Source organism: Ixodes scapularis, unplaced genomic scaffold (genome assembly GCF_016920785.2).
Source record: "Ixodes scapularis isolate PalLabHiFi unplaced genomic scaffold, ASM1692078v2 PGA_scaffold12__126_contigs__length_90152505, whole genome shotgun sequence".
Lineage (NCBI taxonomy): Eukaryota > Metazoa > Arthropoda > Arachnida > Ixodida > Ixodidae > Ixodes > Ixodes scapularis.
The window spans coordinates 23881522-23900671 of NW_024609838.1; the positions used below are offsets into that span (position 1 = coordinate 23881522).

The following is a 19150-nucleotide window of genomic DNA, read 5'->3' on the forward strand; positions in this document are numbered from 1 at the left end:
TAGCAACTATACCACTTTGACTGTGTACCATAACGGCGGGGTGGTTATTTGCAGGTGCTGTCCGCCATGGACTACATTCGGGAATTCGACATCCGGCTGGAGAAAGAGATGTACTACGCCGGAGAGACGCTTTCTGGCCACATCATCGTCAACACCGTCGAAAACTTCAAACTCAGAGGTGAGTCGCGCGGTGGCACCGTTGAAGGCCGACGGTGTTTCGTCCATGTGTAACCTGTAGAGCTGTCACGCCGGTGCACGCGCGCTCCGACATGCATACCCTATGCTTTTGTTAACAGTATTAACTCAGCTGAGGAGGATCGGTGGGCGAGCGTGTTTGTGCAGAGCAACTCAAAGCATGTAAAGCGAAAAAAAAAAAAAGAAAGCCGTATACAACCTCCTCTAACGCCGAATTGGAGCGCAGCTCTTGAGGAAGAGGAGGGAAGGGTGCTGAGGAGAGGGTATATCCCTCCTCCCTCCGAGACCCCCAGGTCACGTGACCTGAAGGGGTCACGTGACCCCTTCAGGTCACGTGAAGGGGGCTTCAGGTGAAGGGGTCACGTGACCTGAAGGGGACCTGGGGGATCACGTGACCTTACGGTTACGCCGACGGCGACGGCGACGCCGACGCCGCTTAAGCCAGGAGCGGCGCCTAAGAGCTGCGCTCTAAAAAAGAAACTCGCGCTGCAGAGTTAGGGATTGGGCTCAAATCCGACCTCCGCCCGTTTCAATGTGGATGAACGTCGCGCCGTCGTGCGGTGGTGCACCACTACTGCGAGATGGTCGTTAGAGACTCCATGCTAGTATTCTTACTGCACGGACTAAATTTCTCACGTACAGCGGGTAACAATGTCGCGATCCTCTGACAGACTAACCTCACGATGTCTGAACATCTAACGACTAATTTGTTTCGTTCTTAGCTCAGCTCAGTTGGAAATATTTCGGCGAGCCACGGAACAAGTACTTCACCCCTCGTTCGACACCAGTTGATTGAAGCGCCGCGTTTGCCCGCACGCTGCGATGAGTCTCCGCGACGGAAGTTGAGAAAACAGCCGCAACGGTCCGGAACAGTGGCGCTTTAGTCAACTGGTGACAGAGTTTAGGAGGGAGGAGGACCATGTCTCCGGAAAACAAGCGTTTATGGGAGTTGGTCAGCTGACACTATCTTCTTACGTTTCGGGATTGAGAAGTTGGCCTAATGGCGGTGTTCGTTGCACGGCGTCTTGCACGTTTTTGTTTTGCTTTCCTCGAACGATGGTAGGGCGACAGTATGCGCGACAAACGCAAGTTTACGAAAGAAGCTGTCGACTGGACCGCATCGATCCCAGTTTGCATTTCATACCGAGTCTCGTACTCGACATTCGCGGAAGAAAGATCTTTAAAAAATAAGGTTCCCACCCCCCCCCCCCCTCTTTTTTTTTTTTGGTACACTCTCTTAACCAGGCACAACACACTGAACGAGAAAGACATTCCGCAACCTTTTTTTTTTTTCTTTTGTGGCTTTGACATTTGCTTGGGTTCTATCTCGTTTTCGCGTCGCGAACACAAGCACGCAACGCTGACCCTTCCTCGTTATCCGCTGCGTGTCCCCATCGCTTCCGCTTGGCCGGAGACGGTGCAGTGAGTGGCGTCGTTCAGCTAGCGTGTCACCCTTCATTAAAGCGGGCTTGGAATTGGGTTCCGTCGGGTTTTCTGTGGCGAAATATGATTTCCTTTTTTGTTTTCCTATTTTATTTCTCAAGAGGTCGGACCTCAATTTCTGTCTCTCCGGGACGGGGGATTGCAGGGACGCGGAGTCCTTGGTGCGACGGAAATGGCGCGCGCTCGCCATCTTTTCTGGCAAAATGCCCAAACATTTATATTTCATTTTTATTTTTTGTTAATTTATATATATATATATTTTTTTTTTTTTTTTCTGGGGGGGGGGGGGGGGGGGGGGGGGGGGGGGGAGGCGCAATCATAACGACTCAAAAACTTTCCTTCTCGTTAACCTTGTAATATCCACAGCGATGAGCTGTCCTTGGTTCCAGTTCGTTGTAAAGAGAAAAAAAAAAAGTTATATGATAAGCGACGTCGGCGATAGCGCAACTCGGCGTAGCGCCACTCAAACGTAATCCCCGGTCGGTCTGACTTGGCTCGTCTAAACGAGCTGCGTGACGAGTGAGAGCGTTACAAGACACTCAAATCCTTTTTCAAGTCTCATTTCAAATCATCTCTGTATAGAGACACACACACACACAAAAACGCACCGTTTTGTTTGTTTGTTTTTAACGGGGCTGTTTACATTGATTTTTTTTTTCTTGTGAAATACATGCATACATTTGTTGAGGTACTATCGGCAAAACAAAACGGTGTCATAATCGTGAATGGTTAATTTGGGTGTCCAGTATGCATCGGGTTTTTCAGATTGATATTCGGCGAAAGGACAACAAATTTGCTGTCATCCCTTCGCGGAATATAAAATCCGCATTAGAGAAACGCATTGAGAAAGGTTATCGCAATCTGCGTGTGTTCCTGTAAAGGGTGCTCTGCCTCAGATATATGGTTAATGCGGGGAAGCCCACTTGAAGAATGGATGGTAAAGCTAGCAGGTGTTTCTGTTTCTTACATTTCACGATTTCTTGCTCTTTTATGCTTACTCCTTATTGTACTTTTATTTTTCTATTTTTTTATTGTCCCAGTAAGAATTATCCTAGGTATCTGTATTATGTGCGTAGCTATATTTACACCCAAAAGTGGCTGTGTGTATTGTACTTAAGTACTAGTTCAAGCAGGTTTAGAAAACTTGTACGGGTACTTTAATTAAAGTACATTCTCTGAATATGTAATTGTACCCAAAATATTTTATGTACTTTCCGAAAAAAAGTAAAGAACTTCAAAATAAATTTTACAAATTTGAAAAAAAAAAAAGAAGATAAAGAAGCCGTGTTATGTGAAAGCGCGCTGTTGTCTTTCGAGACGTCATCTGGTCATTTTTCTGAGTGAAGTAATGGCAGCTATAAGAACGATACAAACAACTGCAATATAAGTTTATAAGTTGATTGCGTTAAATAGTTCGTCAGCCAGAGTAAAACAACTACTCTGTGGCCACTTGGCTTTATCCAATATTCTCTGCCATTTCCGAAAATAACTGATGCACCCCAAATTACCCCCAAGGCACTGCAGAAGAGTAAAAAGAAACACTACAGGGGAATGAAATGGCATCATGAAATACTGTTTTAAAAAGTACTTGCACTTTACTTCAAAAAGTACATTGTATATATGGTACTTTACTTCAAGTGCATTGCGCCCGGTGTACTGACTACTTTACATAAAGTACATAACCTCTTATTTTGTACTTTTTTTAAGTACTCCTTAGATGTGCTTTACCCAACATCGACTGCTCCTTGGGCGTATTATTGTCGCGGGGAAGCTTTCAACGTTTGCACGATTGTTTCAAGTGTCTGTTTCTCTGAATCCCTGTAGCCTTCTCTCCCCCCCCCTCCCCTCTTTATTTGTGTGTCTTTAACAGAGACACGCAACTTAAGAACGAGAAAATTTCGAACTATGTGGGGCCGAACACTCTTCAAGCTGGAAGCTGAAAAAAAGTGCTACTGCGGAAAGGCAGATAAGTGTAAGAGCTTAAGGAAAAGTATAACATAGTAATTTTATCGTCAAGTAATAGTGGTATTAAAGGGGTAGTTCTAAAGGGCCAACCAACTTCAGGAGTCGCGTAAACAAGAAATATGTAGTATTTCTTGCACCCGTAATCGCTAAGCAATCAAAAAAAAAAAGTGACGGCAACCGGCGCCAGGGATTGAACTCCGGCCACCGGCGTGGTAGCCGAGTGCCCCGCTGACTAAGCTACGGACCCGGCACGCAGGAACGGGAGGAGCAGAAGCAGGTGGTGCGTGAAAGCGCGCTGAGCGGAGAGAAGTAGAAAGGGCAAGAAAGAGAGGAGCAGAAACAGGTGGCGTAGAAAGAGCGCGCGGGACGAGGAGGCGTGGAAAGGGCAAGAAAGCGCTTCCCTCTCTTGATGACGCAGAAACTTCAGCGCAAAGGCTTTGTACCCGGGGAGCGCTGCAGGACATTGCGCGCAGCGTCACAAAGAGACAGTGGTGTGACCCGATCTGTTTCCGTACAAAACCCTGCCGCAGGCACCAGCTGGACTAAGAGCACCACCTGCCCTATAAAGCTACCGCGTTAGAACGCGTTTGTCAGAATGACCAAACACGCAGCCAATTTTTTTTATTATTATGTAACTATTTTAGCAAAAATTACGTCCACTTGACTTACATCTTGCTGATTTACGTGGATTACAGAAATTGATAATGTTCGTTTTTTTGGCTCGCTGACAGTAACAACTTACATGACACTCCATTAAATGCTGTCCACGAAACACGCATCGGATTTTGTTCCGCTGTTGTTTTGCAAGTGACACTGAGACATTATTGATGTCTGCGAACAGAACCCTCCAAATTTAGCGGTAAATATCAAAGGGCAAGAGTAATGCTTCGCCGTGTAATGTCCGCGAACACCCGCTAAATTTGGCGGGCAAGGTAAAAGGACGTAACTTCTCGCGGAGACTTGCTAAGACTTAAACACGGTGCGTTAAAAAAAGAAAAAAGAAAGGGATTTTATTTTAAAAAAAAAGTTGAAAAGTGTGATAAAACAGAAATACCTACTTTAATAAAAATGGCGATGCAGGCGAGTCGGTTCATTCTTTCGAATTCGGGATACTTCGCGCAATAAGCAATGCCATGAGTAGTCTACTTAATATCTCTGTTCTTTTGTTTATCGCGCATTGCGTCACCTATTCCTGTCCACATTACTTATATGATTTCCAACTCCTCGAAGTGAAATCAACTGGCTATGCGATATTTTGTTTTTCCCACGAGTTTTAAGTTTATTTTGATAGCGCACCATCTTTGCAGCTGTTGTGCAAAAGATAACCCGCAGCTGCATGCATTTCGTTCGCTTGTTACAAAAATTACCAGTGTGGACGGTGTTCGTAGTCATGATGCATAATCAAACATATCGTCCACTAAAAAAAAAAAAAAAAAAAAAAAAAAAAAAAAAAAAACATCACGAAGCGCGTCTCCTTCACCGCGCGACAAAAAAAAGCGGAAGCACGGTCCACGTACTTTGAATCTCGTATAAAACTTTCTTGAGTTAAACAAGAATTCCCTCCCCTAAACTTCGGTCGCTCCTCGTAGTCTTTTTTTTATTTTCATTATTTTCCCAATTATTATTTTTGTTGTTATTTTTATGTCGTTGTCCCTGCGTGCGACGTCCCCCTTTGTGACCTGACTTTTCTCCACGATGACCCCTCTGATTTTCTTTCGTTTTTATTGTTTCACCTCTTTTTTTTTTCTTCTTTTAGCCGCCCTCGTGACATGTTGCTAAACTTTTCAAGTAGCCCTGCTTCTCGCGAAAAAGGAATAAACAAACCCCCCCCCCCCCCAAAAAAAAAAAGAAAAAAAACAGCGAGCGAAAAAAAAAATTTTTTTTTTCGCGTTATAAACGAGTTCGCGAACTTTCAATCTCCTTGTTCTGACTCGCCGAGATTTTGATTTCGTGTTTTTTTTTTTCTTCCTGTCACCCTTTATATTTATCTTCCATGATGTAAAGAAAAATAATAAGAAGAAGAAATAAAACCAACACTACAATGCGGCTACACAAATCGAAGGAACGCTCGAAGCGAGCAGTTTGGCTAGAGAGCTCGCGAAGGGCGGAAGCCTCACAAAAACGAAAAGAAGACATAATGATCAAAAGGAGGCGGTCACTGCGATTGAGAATGAGTGGGGAATGAGGAGCACTGGGGAGGAAAAGGAGTAGTGCGTTGTGTAAGAATCTGAAAGGTTTTTGTGTTGTTTTTGTTGTCTTCCTTATTTTTTCGGGGGGCGAACATTTCTCGGACATGACGCTGGAATGCCGACAAGCACGCAATATGCACCGGAAAGGCTGGAGGATGAGGAGGAGAAGGCATCGTTGGGAATTTCGTGCAGCGGCGCCTTTCGGTTTTTCCCCAAAAACCAAATATTGGGGAAGAGAGAAAGGCACCCCCCTTCCTTTCCCCGTTTCCTGTGAACCTTTCCGATTTTCTTCTGCACTCCGAAACGCGGCGCGCGCGCGCGGTCATGCGCATGCGCGGAAACCACGAGAGGGCATTCTTTCCGGACGCCGCGGGTTTCTGTGTGTTGGTCCTTCGATTGGGAGAGGGATCGCGACCGCTCAGATGCACGCACAGGCACATACAAGCGTACTCAACGACGGACAGACAGACAGATACACGCTCGTGCACAAACACGTACACACACAAACACAAAACACACGCCGCACGCAAACACTGAGCGAACGACACACCGATAACACATTCGTGCCAACAGGCACAAGCGCACGCACCGACACAAACGTTCGAAAACGAGTAGAATATAAACACGCGCACAAACACCTCGCACGGCGTCGGACACTATTGTCAGGAGGCTGCGAAAATACCTTTTATATCAATATTTACGTTTGTGCCCCGGATGAAACGCGTTAGCGTCCTTGGGATGTGTTTAAAGTTGTTTATGGGCAGTAATAATATTTTCGTTGTGCGGGCGCTGTTGTCGGTTTACCGACGCCAAGCGAGGTGTAAAATGAGTTACACGTTTCGAGGCCGTTAAGGATACGTTGTCAGCTGAACCCTACTTGCGAGATGTTCCGAGTGTTTTAAACACGGATAAAATGTAAATAAGAACGTAAATCGATGCCGCCAGGTGTGCCGCAAACCCTAAAAGACAACTGTGCGTGTGTTCTACATTTGCAGGTTCGAGCTGTGCCTTGCCACAGATTAACGCGAAGCGCTGTCCTTTTTTCATTTAACGAAATCGCCTATAGAGAGAGAGCGAGAGACAGAGAGCCTGTTGGTGTTCTGTGGTACATTGGTTTATTAGTGGGAGGTAGGTTGTTGGTCTTAAAAATATTCGCCAGGTGACGCAATTCGCCGCCCTATCTTTAAAAGGTTCAGCCGTATACAGATCCATCTATCCGTTCAGTCGACAGGCTCTCGAGTATCGTCAGTGGCAGAAAACAGATTTGTCTGCCGTAATCTTTAAAGCCGCACTCAAACTGCTCATACGCCGTGCAAGTGTTTGACTGACTGGTCGTCTTACAAAACATTTTCTAATCAATGCAAAAATAAAACGTTAAAAATGCCAAAAGAGACTTCTTTTGTGCGACTCTACCCCGCTTGTTTTCTTCGAACCCCCAGAAATTCTGGAAAATTGTAAACCCGGCGTCAAACCGTGACCAACCTACATTTTCAAAACAGCTAAACAAAAAGCTAAGTGATACTGATGCTGCTAATTTGTTAGACACCTTCTTTTTTTTTCAGTATATTTACCCAGGAAACTTCCATTACCTCAATACAATTTTTTGAGCTGTCGCCCGCCTATGCCTCTCATCTTATCCCTCCCGAATAACACGCTTAAACTAATCGGAAACTTGCATTTGAGCAGTGCACCCGTAGCTGATCATATTTCTGTTACATTCCTAAAAAAATAATCAAGCATTCGCCATCCAATATTTTTAGTAAACTATTTAGCAATCTCTTAACTCCGGCTCACTTCCACTTGACTGGCGCTGTGCCCAATAGTTACACTTATTTTTAAGACGGGATACCATTCCGATCCAATCTAAAGTTCCTGTTTCAAATATTAAATGACCAAACCCTTATAGACAAAACGAAATGTGTTACTTCGCACATTTCCAGAGCTACGAGAAGAAATCACGGAATATCAGAATATATACTCACAGAATATCAGAGTAACAACAACTTTTTTCAAATACTCATTATTTCCGCTAGTATATTGTCTGAATAGAATAGCTTACCTGACGCCATTGTTCACTTCACATCCATAGAATCATTCTCAACTGCTCTGGGCAATCACCTTGTGTGATATGTGTATTCTACTTGTTCCCATCGATTCATTCTATTCTACTGATCTAATGTTTTTTTTTGTTTTTTTTATTTACAAGTCTTTTAATTTGTATTAGGATCCTCCTGTATTTCCACTGAGTAGCCCCCTCCTCCTCACTGACCTTTTTTTTCAACCATGCACAATAACTATGTAACTTGTTTTTTTATCGTGTAACCACCCTTCTAAAGTTTCAAATGGAAACTGGTACTATTTCTAGATAAATAAATAATGGAGCATGTTTTGTATACTCATATCATTTCCCATCTCGACGCTTGTAACTTATTTTTTTTACTAACCAACATGGTTTTAAGAAAGGTAATTCCTGTGCTAGCCAGCTTTTCGAGTTTGTTAGTGACCCCACCAGAATTACTCATTCTACGGCAAGTTGTATCGACGTTTTTATTACCAATATAAATACTATAGTTCGCAGTGCAGGTACTATTAGTAGTGATATAAGCGATCATTTACCAATATTTTTTTGTTTTCAAACCCGTGATTTATCACGGAGCGTCGGTAGACTCGTAACTTTCCAAGCGATAACCGACTGCCAACTGCGGTCCTTTCGAAGCACAGTCATGCAAACAGACTGGACTTCTGTCTTTTCAAAGCAATGCGTGAACGAAGCATATGATGATTTCATAAATATTTTTAAGACGCTATACATCGCATCGTTTCCATATAAGACGGTTACTGCTAAAAAACGAATAAGAAAACCATGGGTCACGCCACCTATTCTAACAATGATAAGAAAAAAGAATCGCTTATATCAGGAGTACCTCTGTTCAAAGGATGACGGTGACCATGCAGTTTTTAAGAGGTATCGCAATCAACTGACATCTGCACTTAAAAAATCAAAAACAGAATATCACAAACGTCTTTTTCATGACGCCCACAAGAAGCGTCCTGCGATTGTTTGGCAGTCGATAAATGAAGTGCTTAAACGCAGCAAGCAGAAGAATTCAATAGATGAACTTTCACTTTCTGGTGAGAGCGTGTCAGGAGTACAACTATCTGAGCTCTTTAACAGACATTTTACTAACTTGCCTTCTAGCGCGCACAATGAGCATGCTTCCTCGTTTATCTCGCACCGTGTAACAGACACAATTTTCCTACAACCTACAGACGAATTGGAAGTGATCCGTGTATTTATGGGATTGAATAACAGTAAAAGCCATGACATAGACGATATACAAATAAAGCCCGTTAAATTCGTAATCGATGTGGTGGCCCCACTCTTGGTATATATATTTAACTTAGCATTGTCGAGTGGTCAATTTCCGAATAACATGAAACTCGCAAAAGTTTCAGTTTTGCATAAAGGTGGAGACAAAAATTTAGTTACAAATTATAGACCCATCTCTGTTCTTCCAATATTTTCTAAAGGGCTGGAAAAAATTATATTATATCGTTTAGACAATTTTTTTACGAAGACCTCAGTGCTAACTGACTCCCAGTTCGGATTTCGCAAGGGAAAATCCACGGAAAGCGCTCTGATATCACAGAAAGAAATAATATTACACAATATAGAATGCAAACTGCTGACACTGGGAATATTTATTGACCTTAGCAAAGCGTTTGACTGTCTTAACCATTCGACGCTCCTTGATAAACTTTCATGTTATGGCATACGTGGCACGCCTTTGATACTTATTCATTCATATTTAGAACACCGTAAGCAATGTGTCTCCGTGAGTGATCATGTTTCCTCTTTGCAAATCTTGAAGTTTGGTGTGCCCCAAGGCAGCATACTCGGCCCTCTGCTGTTCAATGTATATATAAATGATCTAGTCAATATTTGCCATCAAGCACGTTTTGTAATGTATGCAGACGACACGAGTATATTTCTGTCTGCATCGAATATGGACGAACTTATACCCATGGGAAACTTAGTTTTGGAAAAGTTTCTTTCGTGGTCAAAAATAAATGGTCTTAAAATAAACACTGTAAAGTCCAAAGCAATTTTGTTTAGACCTGTAAATAAGCACGTTATTAGTAATTATACTCTAGAGATTGGAACTGACCAGATTGAAATAGTTAAACAGCACAAAACGCTAGGTGTCATTTTTTCAGAACATATGCAATGGGATAATCACATCGAATACTTAGTTACGAAACTGTCAAAAGTTGTTGGAATAATATGCCACTGTCGCTCCTTGTTGCCTGTAAATATTAAAATGCAAATTTATCATGCTCTGTTTAGCTCACAAATTAACTATTGTCATTTGGTTTGGGGCACAACAACCAAATCTAATATTAACAAACTCACGATCCTACAAAAGAAAATGCTGCGTTTTATTGCAAACGTGCCTTACGACACTCATACTGAGCCATTATTTCTTAAATTCAACATCATGAGGATTGCCAGTGTATACGAGTACCGTTTGCTATGTTCTTATTTATTTTCGACCGCTGAGTTTGCTTCTTTTTTGTCTAATGTATCCCATCTGACAAAACGTGAATCCTTCATCCTTGTCAGACGCAGAGAGTTCTGGAACGTGCCTCATTTTCGTACAAATTATGCACTCCAATCTATTGCGCATAACCTGCCTTCATTACTTAACAAGTTCCTTATAGACCACAATGATATTCACTGTTTAACAAAAAAAGATGTACGTGTTTGTTTTGTTTAGTCAAAGTGTATTCTGTAGTACTTGTTTTTTTTATAATGCCCTGTAAGTGCAGGGGCACCAGGCCCAGTCAAGCTACCTCATGGAAGCTTTTTGTCTGGTGCCCTCAGCACAATATTGCTGAAAATAAATATTACTTACTTACTTACTTACTTACCTTCGTGTTAAGACTCGTCTCGCAGCTCAGACAGATATAATTTTTATCGATTTCGCGGAGCATTTGAATCCTCATCATCGCCTTCTTCTCAAGCTCTTACATTCTCAGATGCACCATTTTGTTATAAGCTGGATATCTTCTTTTCTGCTAAAAAGAATACAATCTGTAAGAATAAAGCGGTCAACATCCAGTGTCCCTTAGGGTAGTGTACGCGGGCCTCTATTGTTTCTAATATGAAATAATGACCTACCGTGATCAGTTAAATCGACAATGAGACAATTCGCTGATGATTCCGCTATTTACCGGAAAATTAATACACGTAAGGATTACAATATTCTTCAAGATGAATTAAATAGGATATCTTCATAATGTTCCCTATGGCAGATGAACATTAACACCTGTAAAGGCAAACAAATGTCCGTAACAAAATCCTCCACTAAAATACTAACCCAGTACTCATTACTTTTGCAACCATAGAACAGTCATACGATAGAACAGTCATAGAGTCATACTTTCGCAACCACTGGAACAGTCATACAGTCATCGTACAAGTATTTGGGCGTGTATTTTACAGACACATTATCATGGAACGAGCACATCGAGCGAGTAACTAATAGCGCACTAAAAACACTTGGTTTCATTAGACGAACATTATATCTAGCTCATATTGAAACAAAACATTAATCCTCCAAAATTAGAATACGCAAGCATCATTTGGAATTCACACCAAAATGACCTAATCTCGCGGCTCGAATCTACTCAGAACAAAGCAGCCAGGTTTATATGCAGTGATAATTCATCCGAAACTAGTGTCTCCGCTTTAAAAAAGAACATAAATCTTCCCCCTCAAAAAAAAAAAAAATTAGTAGATTTTTTTATGTATATTACTTAGATATTGATTTTCAATCTACTTACTGCCGAGCTGCCAATTTTTTATCATCAAGATTAGATCATTCCTGCACGACTCAACGATATTTCAGTACCGTACTTACACTTTCTTCTTTTCTCCTTTAGTACTTTGCATCGCTGACTGAAACAAACTACCCGACCGTATTGTAACTGCAAGCAATCCCATTTCATTTAGAAACAAGTGCATCAAATTGTGTAGCTGTGAACTTTATGTTTGTAAAAGTGCATCATCACGATAACTTGCTAATAAGCATTTTGTGTGTGTGTGTGTGTGTTTGTGTGTGATTTTTACTTGTTGGTTTTATTTATTTTTTATGTTTCATTACTTTTTTCGCATTACACAATACACATCATCTAATGTGTCTTCGGATGCCTTTGAGGTGAATAAAATGAAATGAAACATTAAAGTGTCACGGTGGTCGCCATGTGCAAGTCGACCGTGATTGGTCCTTCGAGCCACAAAAAATGACGTCACCAGTAGCGACTCTATTTAAAGTAACATATCGGGACCTTGAGATTTTTTCTTTACGATCTAAATTAGCCAGCACATTGACAACACCCTCTTCCGAAATCACCAGTACAACGATATGTGAATCTGCACAGTTACCTATTGAAAAAGGCCTAAGTGACCATAAAAGTGTGCCCCTTACAGTTCCGCTAAAAATAACTTGTTAAAATTTGAAAATAAGCGAAACGTTTTCGACATTCATAAGGCAGACGACAACCGCGTACTCGACGCGATAGAGGAAAGATATAGCGAATTCGCCTCGCTCTCCAAAAGCCCATTTACGAATTTAAATTCTCTTTTGGAGTAACTTTAAAAGCGTTATCAACGACTGCATTAACCGCTTTGTACCTAGAAACATACTAAAACCAGGCAGCGCGAACCCTTGGATATCGATAGAAATAATACACCTAGGCAGAAGAGTCAATAGATTAAGAAAATCAATAAAAAAAATGTACGCTCAAGCAAGAAGTACGTCAATTTAAGATGACCCGTCGCGGAACACGAGACTAAAATTGAAGAGTCCGCGTTCCAATGTCATAATATAACACTTTCCAACTTCATAAGGACCGCACCTGTGAAGTTTGGGCGTCATATTTCCCCAAACCGTAATACTACCAAATCCTTTTGGGTCAACAGAGTTTTTTCTCAGGATAGTAATATGATTGCAGGTGGTCCAACAAATATTTTAGCTCAGGCTCTTTTTTTCGATCAATAACGTGGAAATTCTTTTTTTTTTTTTTTTTTTTGCATTTGAATAATGACTTTTTTGTCAGTCTCCTTGTAATTTCAGAAGGGGTTGTTCTCAATTTACTCATTAATTTAGATTGTAAAATAATCTCAAGGTCCCGATATGTTACCGAATTCGTTTCTAAAGAGGTATACTGTATGAACAGCTAAATCCGTATGTATAATTTTTGAAAAATCACTGATCAATGCGGATTTCTCAAATGACTGGGAAATTGCTAAAATATAACAAGTTCATAAAAAGGGTAAAGACAACGAGCTGTCAAATCTTAACTTCTAAATTATCCTTCTTTTTTTTTTCTGCCTTTGGAAAAATCATCGTGCTAAAGAATGTTTGCTTTGAGCTCAGCCATGATGACTCAGCCCCCTGCAGCCTTCAAGCTATAGCGCCCTCTTATACAGTGGCTCCCTCTACGCGGTCGCCCACCCCTAGGGCACGATCTTGGGCACTTTCAGTGGCGCCACTAGGGTCAGCGGCACCCGGGGGCGGTGCCCCGCGACGACCCCCCCCCCCCCCCCCCCCCGGAGCGCCGCGCCCGGGGCTGTCCGCCCCCCCCCCCCCCCCCCCCTCAACCAAACTGTGCATTTTATCTAGATGTTTTGTTCACTTGTTTCTAACGCGTCTTAAATCATAAATATTATTTGTTTTCGTATTTGGACATAACGTAGCTGCTGTGTCTGTGCGCTAGCTTCCTTTTGTTCCCTTTCGGTTTCAGAGGTGACTGACGTAGCGTGAATAACGTTGACCGACGACGCGTCGAGCTGCCCGCTTTTAAGAGACGCGCCTCCACGTTCAAAGAACCGTCAAGCGTTGGCCTCCCCGTCCCTTTATCTCGACGGCGCGAGGCACAACCGCTCCCAAGCTGAACCAAAAAGAAGGCCATTCGCAGGCTTAGCCAATGACAAGCGTGAAAGCGTGCTAGGTCACCGCGTCTTTTCGTCGTACTAACCAATCAACAGTCGGGAAGGCGTAACGTTTTCCCGGCTTAACTAATCAAACATGACTTTGCGTGTTTTGTGGGGGGCGCTTGCTACGTCATTACGTCCTTCAGTCAGACTGACCAATGAGCAGCCGAGAAGAGGTGACGTCACCCCCTCGCTGGGCCAATTAGGAGTGACGTGGCGTTTCTCGAGTGTGTACTGCACGCTACTCGCCGATCATTAGTCGAAAAGGCGTGACGTCAATACGCAGAACTAATCAAACCTGATGTTGCGGGGTTTTTTTTTTTCTTTTTTAGTGCTTACGGTTTGCCATGTGACTGCATCCTTCGGTCGGACAAACCAATCAGTAGTCGAAAAGGCGTGACGTCACTTTCGCTGGACCAATTAGGCGTGACGTTGCGCTTTTCGAGTGTGTAAAGCGCAATGTCACTACGTCCTTCTGTCAGACTAACGGCCAGTGCTTCCCAAACTCTTCTCCCCTATAACCCACATAAATACAACGAAAAAAATTCGGCAGAGACACTTAAGACTGCTTACGTGTAGGAATGCGAACGCATTCCTACACGCAGCGCATTCCTACCCCCAAGCAGCGCGCCCACGTCTTTCTTTTTCACACGGCGCTCCGGGGGTGACGTCACACTCCCCCACTGCGCAGGCGCGGTGAACCCGGCCGACTTCACGACGGTTTCCGTGACGAAGCATCTCCGTTGCTGTGCTTTTCTTTGTGTTTTATTTCTGAGGCGCGTCCGCTTTGACCTTGAGCGGCGCGCGCTTGATGGCGTATTATAATGGCCATCTTTCGGGGACAACGCCGCCGCCTTTTCGTGTAATGGGACAAATAAGGCTTTCGCCTTAAAAATAGCGGCGCGACCTCCTGGTGTTTCCTCAGTGCGCCGATCAGGCGCGATGTTGCGTTTTTCTCGAATCCGCGGTGCATCCCTGGCTTCGCGCTGGTCCACCTTCAACGACGCGCAGCAGTGGCGGCGGTGGACAGGGAGGAGCGAGACGCACTGTTCTCGGTCCGCTGGTTCGTCGACGGCTCGCGCAACGCTCGCGCCGTCGCTCCGTTGGCTTTGTGGAGGAGAGAGTCGGGAAGGGATGTCCATGTTGCATCGGCGGGTTCGCTGATCCATCGACCGCCTACATCGCAGTCGATGCGAGCGGGCTGAGTCGGCGGGACGGGGTTTGCGATGGAGACGGGAAAATGTTGTTGTCGGGCCGCGTGTTGATGCTGCCATCAGTTTGCCTCTTCGTCGTCTGTTTCCTTGTTGTTGTTGTTGTTTTCTTCTTTTAATGAAGTGTGTTGTTCGACTGTCGGGCTTTCGACATCGATGTTCCTTCTTCGTCTGGGTGCGTTTCGTAGTTATATTTTGAATGAACGTTAAACAAAAATGAATGCGGCGAAGCTGCTTTGTTTTGTTGTCTGGTGACTCACCCACTCGTCGGTTTTTGTTGACGAAAAACGAGCTCGAATTGGTCTAACGTCTTTTTTTTTTTTCTTCCTTTTTTTATGTGAAATATTGCATATTGATTTTGATTCGCCCTTGGTTGGGCTGCCCGTCATTGTGGAGAGTCCTGCGTTTTGATTATATATGCATATATCGGAAATGAAAATAAAAACTATATACATATACATTCATGACGTGGGATTTCAAAGCGTTGTTGGTGTTTTAAAGCATTTAGGAAGTCGTCGTTTTGGCTTGTACGTGTGATATATATATATATATATATATATATATATATATATATATATATATATATATATATATATATATATATATATATATATTCATTTTTTTGTTTTCATTTTCGATTATGCTGGCTTGAGAAATGGTAAAACTATTGTTACTACTAAATGAGCTGCGCTTTAACTATCGGCACTCCGTTCCCCGACATTGTTGTGGGTGCCGCCATCTTGGTGTTAGTGCAGATCAGACGCAACCGCCGATCGTTATATGATTCAAAAGTGCGACTTCCTCAGCATTATACCCGGTGTTAGGAAATTCAGATAATATTACTTTCCTCTTTCGCGAACTGTTTAAACATTTGTGGAGGGCGGAAAACTGTTTTCTGCGATTTCAGATAATGCTTCAGATAACTGGCAACCATGATTTTAAGCCACAATATGGCCAAGTGCCGTTACTCTGAAGCGTAGCTTATTTAATGGAAATAAGTAAAACAAAATAAAGCGCAGGTGACAGTTGTCACCTTGCCACGTCGTGGTACTCTCCAAAATGAAATGACGTAATGTCCGCTGCGAACTCGACCCTACGGCGCGCACACTTCTTTTACAGCGATGGCTGTTAGCGCCTCTTCCCACCACTGGAAATGACGTCCGTCGTTGACCTCGTGGTTTTAGTTGTTGTCGTTGATGTTGTAGTTGGCCTAGCAACTCCGTCGTCGATCTTGCCAAATCTTTTCGAACAGTCACCCGCCGCCTGCAGGAATCGAACCCGGGTCCGTTGCGTACAAGGTGTTACCTCAAAAATCTGCGCCACAGCATTTTTTTTTTAAATCTATTGTAGAGTGACACATTTTGTTTTATATACAAGCTTCAATTTTGTTTTTGTAGTACTTGACGCCCACTGGACGTGCTCTGTGGAGAAATTCGAACAAATAGCCCATAACAAAAATGGCGTCGTTGCACTGTCAGTGCCAAGAACTCGTGCGGGGAGACGCGCTTTCACGCGCTCCGGGACAAAAAAGAAACAAAAGCGTTGGGAACAAGATGCTCAGATGTCCATTTTGTTCCGAAGGCTTTTGTTCACTCACCCCACGCTGCGTGAACGCGACGGCGATGCCTGTTTATAGTTTAGATACCCGAGGGATAGAGCCGTGTGTAGAGAGAGTTTGGTCAATGGGAGGCGCGGGAAGAGCCAGAGCGTGTTCACCAAACTCGGAAAGAGGGCTTGACATGCTCTCTCGGCCAACCAGAAGCCTTAAAGAATCCCCTAGCGGTGGTAGCGAGAAACAGTTTTAATCATAGCTACTTGTTTTTAAATAAGCGCCTAAGTGTTAAATGTAGCAACCCTTCGTGGTTGAAAATAGGGTGCACGTGATGTTTCGATCATGATCGTGCAGAAAGATGTAAGAAACGAATGTGCCGTTCAACTCCGTTTTTGCTCGGACAGAGTGTGACCGCTCGGACGGCAGATTCCCGGCCCTCGGCGCCTGGCGTACAAATTATGTCGATCGTTTCGCTAGTCTCACTCTTCTACCATGATTTTGGATGACCGTGATTGAAACATGACGTGCACCATATTTTCAGTCACCGAGAGTTACTCCGACGCACTTATTAAGTTTGTTTCTCGCGACCACCGCCAGGGTATTATTTCCGGCTCCTGGTTGGCCATATTCGAATTTGTGAAGACGCCCAGCACGCCTTCGGTCAATGAATGGCCAAACTCTCCGTATATACGGCTCTGCTGAGGGATTGCTTTTACTTTTATTGTACCTCCCGACCTGCTTTGTCCTTCCTCGGGCCTAGCAGTATATTCGAACTAAATAAATATATCGCCCTTCTGACTTTTTTTTTTCGTGAGAGATGATTTTCGAATCCAACTGTCGAAACAACTGTAACGTGTCACTGGCTTGAAAACTGACGAACTGAAACTAGGTCTCCTATAAATCGATCGATCCTACCAGATAAAAAAAAAAAAAAAAAAAAAATCCTAACTTGATTCTCGCAAACAAGGCTTTCCCGTGTGGCTGTGTTCTCCGTGGCACTCCGAAGCCTCGCTGAGAAGCCGATCTCGCGCGAAATACGCCTTGGAATTGATCCCTTTTTTGAGAAGGCGAAGAGAAACAAAGGGATGGAAAAAGAAAGTATTGGGAAAGGGAACCTGTGGACGCCAGTTCATTTCGGGCGCTAAATCCGGAAGGAAATTGATTAGCCAGTCTCCATTCGCGGCTGGCAACCTTGTTACTCGATTTTTTTTTCCTCTTCTAAACTCTCAAACATTCTTTACAATTTTCCCACTTTATTTTGTCGTTCGCGCGCGCGGTTCTTTGCTTTGGTGATGGTTTTCTTTACTTTTTTTTTTTATATGAGAGTTTAATTGGCAGGCTATCTGGAAGAAAAATGAGAACGGCGAGTGCGCTTCTAAAACTTCGGAAGTTAATCTGTAAAGACGGGAAATTTCTTAACCCCCGCCGAGTTTAATGCATAACAGATAAGGACCCTCGAATGACTAATGCAATCGGCGTTGTACGTCGGTGCTTGGACATTGTTTTTCTAAGTTGTATACAGAATAGTTACTATTTTTTGTTCTAATTTGGGTAATTGAAAGACAAAAAAATATATATATATATATATATATATATATTTTTTTTTTTTTTTTTTGCCGTCAGTAGAGGTAATCAGGCAAAGGGACGAGAAATTCGAAGACGTCTTTACTTCTAAATTCTAGTAATTAAGATGCCACTTTTTTTCCTGACATTTATCCGCTTTAATTATAAAAATGAGTCTCGATATTTCGCAACCCCTCGTTTGGCATCGCTCAAGTAAAACGAGCAACAAATGTTTCCAGAACGAAAATATAAAATTAATGGTACTAATAATAGTCTTCTACTGCCCTGTACTATACCACGAAAGGATAAATATGAATCAACGTCAATAACCCACGTGGCTGTATATAAGCTTTAGAGTTTATTTTATCGTGTCGAGACTGGTTATAACGAAGTCAACGGGAATCGAAAATCACTTCGCTATACCCGCTATTTCGTTATAACCGACTTGGGTTATAACGAAGTGAAAAAGGGAATGGAAAATCGTGACCGCTTCGCTGTAGCCGCTATTTCGTTATAACCGACTTCGTAACCGGTCTTGACAGTCGTAGTCACGTAGAGATTGAGCGAGTTAGTGTTTCTTGTTGTTGTTGTTTTTTTTAACTCGGGGGTTTTGAAACTTGTCCTAGGTCAAAGTGTTTACTGAGTATTTTGATATAATTGTGTGAATAAAAGTGAGGTAGTATTCATAGTAAAAAAGGGGGCTGTCCGGCAGACTGGCATACTAGCGGCGCGACCGCGGTCTAAACGTTCCGTGCTTCGATGCAGCGATCCGGGTGATGCTTCGGGGCAAGGCGCACGCCGAGTGGAAGGTGCTGGTCAGCGGAGACAGGAGGACGGTCAAGGACGACCAGGTGTTCATCGACGACCGCGCCATCATCTGGGGAAAAGGTACGGCGCGCACCGGTTCTCGATCCCTGTCCCCCTGCGCAGGCTTCCGACCGACGACGGTGGCCTCCACGGCATCGCGCTAAGACGGGCTTTCTTACTAATTGCTTAATCATGACTGCGGTGCTTTACGTGCGGCGTGGCACGT

At 43.3% G+C, this 19150-nt stretch overlaps 1 protein-coding gene across 1 annotated transcript in view; it reads left to right on the forward strand.

The window, feature by feature from the left end:
• The window catches only part of LOC8023710 (arrestin domain-containing protein 3), a 115761-nt gene that overhangs the window by 76339 nt on the left and 20272 nt on the right, over positions 1-19150 (forward strand). The window contains exons 2-3 of the mRNA XM_029994466.3: positions 55-178; positions 18883-19005. Coding sequence (XP_029850326.1) covers positions 67-178; positions 18883-19005 — 235 coding nt within the window. The 5' untranslated portion in view covers positions 55-66. The remainder of the gene's footprint in view (positions 1-54; positions 179-18882; positions 19006-19150) is intronic.